Source organism: Bos javanicus, chromosome 13 (genome assembly GCF_032452875.1).
Source record: "Bos javanicus breed banteng chromosome 13, ARS-OSU_banteng_1.0, whole genome shotgun sequence".
In the NCBI taxonomy this organism is placed as follows: Eukaryota; Metazoa; Chordata; class Mammalia; order Artiodactyla; family Bovidae; genus Bos; species Bos javanicus.
This window is the reverse complement of record NC_083880.1, coordinates 26,815,014-26,823,922: the sequence shown is the minus strand read 5'-3', so window position 1 is coordinate 26,823,922 and position 8,909 is coordinate 26,815,014. Positions and strand designations below refer to the sequence as shown.

General features: G+C 48.0%; 1 protein-coding gene across 1 annotated transcript; it reads right to left on the bottom strand.

Moving 5' to 3' along the window:
- Positions 1-3,828: 3,828 nt before the first annotated feature.
- On the bottom strand, positions 3,829-4,821 carry GJD4 (gap junction protein delta 4). Its single transcript, XM_061435572.1, has one exon. It carries the CDS (start codon positions 4,747-4,749, stop codon positions 3,829-3,831), a length of 921 nt encoding a protein of 306 aa, XP_061291556.1. The 5' UTR covers positions 4,750-4,821.
- Between the last annotated feature and the right edge of the window lie 4,088 nt (positions 4,822-8,909).

The window sequence follows — 8,909 nt, the reverse complement described above, 5'->3', positions numbered from 1 at the left end:
CTGATCCAACATCCTTGCTTATCTTCTCTCCTGAGACCGGTTCCTTGGCCACTGAAAAGGTATTAAGTCCCTCCCACGGGGCAGGTACCCAGGGAATAATTGCTGCCTTGAGGCAAACACTGGCCAACTGTTGGCCCTAACTTTTCCTCCTACTTCCTGGACAAATGGTCATCCCTCACTAACTGCTAGGAATTGGTTCCAAAATCCACAAATGGTCCTGTCTCTTTTAGAAAATGGCCTAGTGTTTGCTTACAACCCAAGTGCACCCTCCCTTATACTTTAAATCACCTCTAGATGACACAATATCTAATACTATGTAAATGCTATGTAAATGGTTGTAAATACAATGTAAATGCTATGTAGATAGTTGCCTGCATGCAGCAAACCCAATTTGGCATTTTGGAACTTTCCAGAATCTTTTTTAAAATTTTACATCCATGGTTGGCTGAATCCAATTCACCCACAGATGCAGAGGGCCAGCTGTATAACTCAACCACCATTTGCAGCCTTCTGAGCCCTTAGGACTGAGCTCTAGCTGGGCATGCTAGGGCCCTTCCTGACCTGGCCTCAAAACAGTTCTGGTCTCTGCCACAGTAATCTTGGCATCATGGGCAGAAGATAGTAGAGCCTAGGATGGGAGGAACCCCAAGTCACCACCCAGAGGAAAGCTGTCCATCCATCAGAAAATGCAGCTCTTTGTGAAACTGCTGTGCTAAGAGTCTCAAATTGGGGTGACCTATTAGAGCAGGTCCAACTACCTTAATTCCTGCTGCCTCTGCCTTGGGCAGCGGGTGACTCTAATGCTCCGTGGGAGGAACCCAAGCCCCTGAACCATCTTGTGTTTACCAGGCATGCCCAAGATGCAGGTTTGCTGTTGCTGTTTAGTTACCAAGTTGTGTTCAGTTCTTTGCCACCCCATGAACTGTAGCCCGCCAGACTCCTCTGTCCATGGGATTTCCCAGGCAAGAGTACTGGAGTTGCCATTTCCTCCTCCAGGGGATCTGCCTGACCCAGGGATCAAATCCACATCTCCCGCATTGGCAGGCAGTTTCTTTACCACTGAGCCACCAAAGAAGCCCCAAGATACAGAGAGGTAGACTGAAATCTTGGCAAGGAGGATTATAGCCACACGATTTTCTACTTTTTTTTTTACCTTTTTTGGACAGAATCTGAAATTCCATCCCCCCCCCCCCATCTAAGGGATAACTAGAAAGGATATTCAAAGGCCTCAGAACTTGTCACAAACCAGAGGCGATGTACAGCGGCATGTGTGAAAGAGAAGAGGAAGCCCACCGCCCTCTGTGTTGCTCTGATGAGACAGTTACCATGAAGCTGACACAACCAATCATGCTCCAGAACACACCAAGCTTCTTCTGCAATCTTGCTGTCACAGTGTGGGTCACAGCAGATGACCCCACATCTGTCCGTGCAGCCTCTGCCATTACTCAGTCGAGTGGGGAGTCAGTGAGTCATCCTCAGAGCCCCCTCCCCACTTTCATGAAGTGCCCATCTCTCTTCCGTGGCAGCTCTCCCTGGGACAGGCAAGTCTCTCCTGTTCTGACCATTTTAATTTATGGAAACCTGTGCTCAGCCAGGTGGACCAGGCCTGATAAACCAGACCCTATTGATGTTAAAAGGGCTGACAGCTGCACCAGTCATTGCAGACCCTCTTTCCTCAGAGAAAGAAACTGAGGCCCAGAGGATGGGAGTGACCTGGCCAAGAAATGATGGACATGGGGGTCCCACCCTCAACACTGCATCCCTCTGCCTCTCTTGGTCTCCATTACTCTGAATGCCGTTTACAGTTTTCCATAGAATAAATCTCCAGGCTCTTCCTCTAATAGTAGGATTTGGGACATCAACTGAGAGGCCCAAGCAGCCCTTCCCAATAAACCCAAATACCGGTGCCATTTATAAAGCCAAACCTGAGCATGCACTCACAGAACTCATAGGAGAACAGGGCCCACCCAGTTCTCTCTGGCACCATGGCCAGGAGGGAGTCCCTGCTCAGCCCTCACTAGTTCCCTTTCCCAGGAGTTACCCAGAGAGCAACCCACTCTAGTATTTTTGCGTGGAGAATCCCATGGACAAAGAAGCTTGGCAGGCTACAGTCCATGGGGTCACAAAGAGTCAGACACAACTGAGCGACTCTCACTCACTTAGCCAGGCACCCCACCAATATTTGTTAGTTTGATTTCCTTTCTTCACTCAACATTATCAAGGCTCACACTGGGTCTTTGAGGTGTCCTGAGGAACTTATTTTTAAAATAGCAATGAAGCCCCTAGAGAATTCTTATGTCTGTAAGACTGTGCCCAAACTCAAAAGTACGCCAGAACTGAATACTGCAAGGGACAAGAAATGGATCTTTCCCCGAATACTTCAGGGATATCAGGCTCAAAAATCACATTTATCAAGCACTTGCTATGTGTGACATTGATCTAAGTTTTGAACAAAGGGGTCTGAGTCATGGTTCATGGTTCTGAATAGGTTGATGAGCAATCCAGAAAGAGAGAGAGAGAGAGTCAGAGAGCAGAAGAGAAATTTACTGCAAAGTTAAAACAGGTTCATTCATTCAATGAGCTTTATGCCAAGACCAATTTTGGATGATTTTTTTTTACGTTTTAATCAATGGCTTTGATACTCTGTAGATAGATCAAGGAGGTCACTCCCCTTGATATATCTGATATTCCAAGGTCACTCCCCTTGAAATATCTGATATTCCGACAGATACTGCCAGGGTTATCTTTAGAACAGTTTTAAAAGTGCCCACTGTTTCCCTGGCTGCCTTGGTTCACGTGTGTCACTATTTGCTGGCTTCTTCAGTGCTGGGCGTTTGTGGACCTGAGACACTTCATCCATTCCGGGAGGACAACCTCGTGGCTCTTCCTTGCCTCCTGGTGAAGAGGAACAGCCTTACCCCAACTTTTGGCTCGATGGCGGGGAGCTCCCCTGGAAGATGACAGTACTGTGTCTGTAGGGTACCCTCTCCCCAGTTCATCAGCACACAATGCAAGGCTGGAACACCCCCAGCCTTTCTCATTTGGGACATGAATGAAGACCCTTAGGGCAGCCCTAACGGTAGGACTCTCCCCAGGGTCAGGGGAGAGTCAGAGCCAGGACTGGAAGCCCTGTGACAACTCAAGTTTTGCCATCAGCAGCCAAAGTGCTCCCCTCTGCTCAGTAAGGACAGCCACCCAGCCAACATGCCCAGCAACACTAAGCAAGTCAGTGGCCACTCCTCAGCTTGTGCACCTCACACCCACATGCAATAACCACTCAAGATACCCCCACAAAAGACCCCAATGTTTTTTAGCCAGATCTCCTGCATTTGTGGCTTCTCCTATGACACAGTGAAGTAAGAAATGCGAGATCTCAATGCAATCAGCATTAATTTTATTAAAGGAGTTTGGAGAAGTTAAACGAATATCCCTCTGTGCGTGAAGTTCGTAACAGACGCCGTTTTTAGCTAAGCAAAAAAACAAACCGAAACCAAACCAAAACAAAACAAAATAACTCCTTCGAAAACATTAGCATATTAATCAAAGCTCTGTAAACGCAAGAGGATGTGCTTCTCACGAAGCACCTTACAGGGTAAGATAAGACAATAGAATCAGAGAGCAGCAAATTCAGGGGCCTGATGCTCTTGGGTTAACCCATCCGCATTTGAACACCTAGGACGTTCCACCCTCCCCCTAAAGGCTTTATCGAAATTAAATCTTTGGTGAGCTGCATCAGAGCCTCCTGCGAAGTCCGTCTGTCCCGCCCGCTTGCCTTTCTGCGGTGCGGATGGTCGCCGCGTTCGGGTTCCTGGGGTGGGATATCGGGACTCACACCCACTCGGACTTGCCGGGGCCGGGGAGCTGGGCACGCGGCGCGCAGGGCCGCTCTTCCCACCCCAGGGCCGCCGCTCCGGGCCGGGCCAAGCGCGGCTGGTCGCTGGCGGAAGACAACGCGTCGCTCTCGTCCTCTCCCGGCAGCTCCAGCCTCCCGGGCGCGGCGGACTCCGCCGCGGGGCTGTGCGCGCCCGGCCCTCGGGTCCCCAGGCCCGTGCGAGCACGCTCCCCGCGTCCCTCGTGCACCCCCAGCCCCTCCCGCGCCCCGCGTCCCTCAGGCGCCGCATCCCTTGCCCCTGGACACGGTCTCCTCCGGGCCTCACCGGGTCGCCCTTGCGTCTTCCAGCACACGCTGCAGACCAGGTCGGCGACAGTAAGTAGGAAAGACAGCGCGCACATCGCCCAGACGAAAAGCATCAGGATGGACTTCTCCGTGGGTCGGGAGACGTAACAGTCCACCACGCTGGTGCAAGGAGGGTGCGTGCAAGAGAACCTCTTGGGGACCAAGAATCCGAAGAGGAGGTAATGCAGGGCACCGAAAGCTGCCTCGGTCAAGGTCCGGAGGCAGAGGTGGACCACGTAGCCCGAGGAGAAGTCCGGCACCGTCAGGCAGCGCCTAGCCCCAGGGGTCAGCCCCGGGGCGTCATGGTCCTCAGAGGCATCCTCCAGCCCACGGGATCTGCGTGCGGCCAGCTCAGCTCCTTTGTGCAGCACGTAGACGCCGAAGATCGCGGACGGAAGGAGAACAGACACGCTCTGGATCAGCCAGAATCGCAGGTGGGACACGGGGGCGAAGATGTCGTAGCAGACGTTGGCGCATCCCGGCTGCAGAGTATTGCAGACGAACCTCTCCTGCTCGTCCTGGTAGACGGGTGACCCGGCTAGGATGAGCACCACCATCCTCAGCAGCACCATGAAGATAAGCCAGATCTTCCCTGGGAAGAAGCAGCAGGAAGGGCACCATTACAGCCATACAAATACATCTCCTCGTAGTAGTTCTAAGTCCTTATTGAGGGGAATGGAGAACCGAGACTGGAGAACTAAGTAGATAAACGTGTTGAAGTCACAGCAAGACTATCAGCCAGTTGGCTTACTGGGTGAATATCTAACCAGCACTTACAGCGTGTGGACCCTGGGCTCAATTAAGCTCACCCTAGAGGCACTGCCGCTTTCCATCCAGACCACCCCAATAAAGCGAGTCGTAAGGATTTTTTTATTTCCCAGTGCATATAAAAGCTATGTTTTCACTCTACCTTGGTCTATTAAGTGTGCAGTAGCTTTATAAGGCGGAGAAGGCAATGGCATCCCACTCCAGCACTCTTGCCTGGAAAATCCCATGGACGGAGGAGCCTGGTGGGCCGCAGTCCATGGGGTCGCTAAGAGTCGGACATGACTGAGCGACTTCACTTTCACTTTTCACTTTCATACATTGGAGAAGGAAATGGCAACCCACTCCAGTGTTCTTGCCTGGAGAATCCCAGGGATGGGGGAGCCTGGTGGGTCTATGGGGTCACACACAGAGTCGGACACGACTGAAGCGACTTAGCAGCAGCAGCAGCTTTATAAGGACAATGTACACATCTTAACTAAAAAATACTTCATTGTTAAAAATTGCTCACCATCCTTTGAGCCTTCAGACAGTGATGGTATTAACACTGAAGATCACTGATCACACAGTTCATCAGAATAAATTTAGTAACAATTAACAACTTGGAAATATTTCGAGAATTGCCAAATTGGGGCACAGAGACATGAAGTGAGCAAATGCCGTCAGAAAAACAGCACCAAAGACTTGCTTAAGGCAGGGTTGCCACATTCAATTGTTTTGTTTTGTTTTTTTTAAGTAATATTGGGAAGCACAATAAAATGAGGTATGTCTATACTTGTTTGTAAAATGCTTTGAAATTGACAGATTTAAAGAAGCACAGATAACTAAAATGTTTAATCTGGCTCAGCTAGTTCAGACTTTGGGCTGAAAATTCTAGAAAGTTGGGCTGATGTAAATAAAGTCTTCCTATTAAAGAGTGAACTTTTTCAAAGATGTTAGTGCTTTCCTGTAGTTGTGTATAGCAAATAAAAGCTACTATTTTCAATGAGTTTTCTCTATGGTAATAGTCCACATGATCCTTATATAATTGCTGCTGCTACCACTGCTAAGTCGCTTCAGTCGTGTCCGACTCTGTGCAACCCCATAGACGGCAGCCCACCAGGCTGCCCCGTCCCTGGGAGTCTCCAGGCAAGAACAACTGGAGTGGGTTGCCATTTCCTTCTCCAATGTATGAAAGTGAAAAGTGAAAGTGAAGTCGCTCAGTCATGTCCGACTCTCAGCGACCCCATGGAATGCAGCCCACCACCAGGCTTCTCTGTCCATGGGATTTTCCAGGCAAGAGTGCTGGAGTGGGGTGCCATTGCCTTCTCCGATGTAATTGCAGGACTTGTGTTTAATGTTGCTTTATGGCCCTTGAAATCAGATTTTTTGAAGAACATTCAGTTTTTAGACTCTTCAATTGTTCAGAACTCCTTTCCCCCTATTCCAACTATTATGAATTGAGGTTTTGTCTTTCTTCAACTCATCGTGAATGTGTGAGGCTAACCTAGAAATCAAAATCACTTCCAAGTCCTATTTTCATGTCATGAATCAACAAGTTTGGAATATGTTGAAGGACCAGTCAAAATAACTTGTAAATATTTTGTTTTGTGATGAGATGCAGAAATCACCTGACATCAGAAGAATTAAATTCTTTTATCAACGAAGTCAGTTCAACTCAAGAATTGCATGATAATTATGTGATAAAGTCATTAACTCAAACTTTTAAAACTAAGTTGGCTTAGTTTAAAAAGCAACGAACAAGAAAAATATTAGCCACTTCATGGATATATTTTAATCCTTTTCTCAATACCTTTATCAGGGTAGCCACACCTCTCTGAAAATTTAACTTGGCTACATCAAACTCAAATAAATCAAAACTTTATTACTTTCATTGTTAGAGGAAAAAGGCTAAAATTAAAATTGGGATTTGGTTTAAAGTACACAAGAGAATTTACTAATCTTTACAAATGGAGCTTCAAGGATAATCCCTAAAAAAGATGAACAAGCGAGCTGACTCAAGGCATGAATTTCTTAACTTTGTATTGTTTCTTTTCCTAGTAGCCAAAGAAGAGTTACATAAACATATCCCTCCCACTTAGCCCCCAAATGTTAGCAAGAAGACACCTCTTGAGAGAAATATTGCTCACCCCCAAGACATGCTTAAATGATGGGGAGCCTCATTAAATGATGGAGAATTAGAGGAAAATTTGAGCCATGGCTCCCTGTCCTCCAGGGATAGGCAAGCCTTCGTCGTGGAGAAGGACCAGGAAAAGTGATCCAAGGCAGAACCCGTGTTCTGCAGGGGTTTGTACTACTCACCCACCATGGTCACGTTGCAATTTAGGGTGATGACAAGGAACCCCAGCAGGTCCGACTGGTCCATGCTTCCAGGGGGTCACAGACTCAAGGTGACTGGAGCTGTCCAGAGCTTGTGTTGTCCAAGGAGGTGGGAAATCTTTGCAAGAATATGTGTATCTTTGCTACAAAATACTTCCAGGTGAGAGCTGGAGGTACTAAAGGGACAATTCAAGCCCAGGAGCACAAGGTTGTTCTTCTGTCTCCAGTGGAGGCGGCCCCGAGCTGTTTGAGGCAAAGCCTTCCTGACAACTGCAGTGACCAGAGGCCAGCAGCAGCCGTCGCTCATCTGGCTATTCTTACCCTCTTGGGACATTCCAGGCCCCTGGCCATGCTCACGTGTCTCCACCAGGAGAGCGGATGCCTCAGGATGCAAGAGAAGTGGCTATGTTTAACCCAAGAAAGAAAAGTTCAGTCAACCAGTCAAGTCTCTATGAAAAAGGCATTTCCTCCTTGAAAACATTTCTATAACATCTTCACTGGTTAAAGAAGCACTAAAATGTCCATATTTCATCTCTTCTATGAAGCACTGAACAGTGCCTGCATGCTCAGTCTGACTCTTTGCAACCCTATGCAACTCCATCAGGTTCCTCTGTCTGTAGGACTTCCCAGGTAAGAATACTGGAGTGGGTTGTCATTTCCTTCTCCAGGGGATCTTCCTGACTCAGGGATTGAACCAGCATCCACTGAGTATCCATCATTGGCAGGTGGATTCATTACCACAAACCCAGCATAACTCGAGCCCCAGAGAATCATTGTCCTAACTCTGAATTCCTATATCTTGGATGACAGCAGGAATCTGCCCTGGGACTAGGTCACTGCAGAGCTATTTCCTATCTGGGTTAGTGATGAGAGCCCTTCATTCAGAGACAAAGAACTGGGATGCAAAACTGGGGCAGCCACCTGGTCACTGGGAATCACCGCATCTTCCCAATAGTCCTGTGTTTACAGCAGGGTTTGTGGGATACAGACAGGAAGTGGTGTTTGTTATGAGCACCGAGCATGTACAGTTCCCAGCCTTTTTGGCACCAGGGACCAGTTTCGCGGAAGACAATTTTTCCATGGACCTGGTGGAGGGATGGTTTCCAGATGATCGAAGTGCATGACAGTTACTGTGCACTTTATTTCTAATCTAATGTTGCTGCTGATCTGACAGGAGGTACCGGTCTGTGGCCCAGAGGCGGGAAACCCTTGTGTGCAAAACTCAAATCACTAGCATTTCCATCCCTAACTGGGCCCAAACACCTTCACAGATGATGCACACTTCTTGTATCCCCCAGCCCCACTGAGCCCAGGGCTGCTGCTATTGAATCAGCTTAACAAATGTCCTTTAAATTTTTCATAAAATATCACCATCTGGACCTGCTGACATCAATCACAGTTGCCTCAGAATCACCTCATGATCACTACTTTTCTACCTGGGAAGAGCTATCCTGCGAGACTGGGGGCGGTCTATCATCAAGGTGGGATTTGTGAACTTTAAAAGGAATAATTTCAATTTTCCATGAAAGCTCTTCTTGATATTCCTACCTTTTCTCCATTTCTGATCTATTCTTGACTTTGGTAATAACCCTAGAAAGATTCCCCAAGGAAGAGTACAACAAAGCTTCTTTCATCTTCATTCATAGGG

Coding starts and splice junctions, on each gene's coding strand:
- GJD4 (XM_061435572.1), bottom strand. CDS start 4,749: ATGGTGCTGCTGAGGATGGTGGTGCTCATCCTAGCCGGGTCACCCGTC.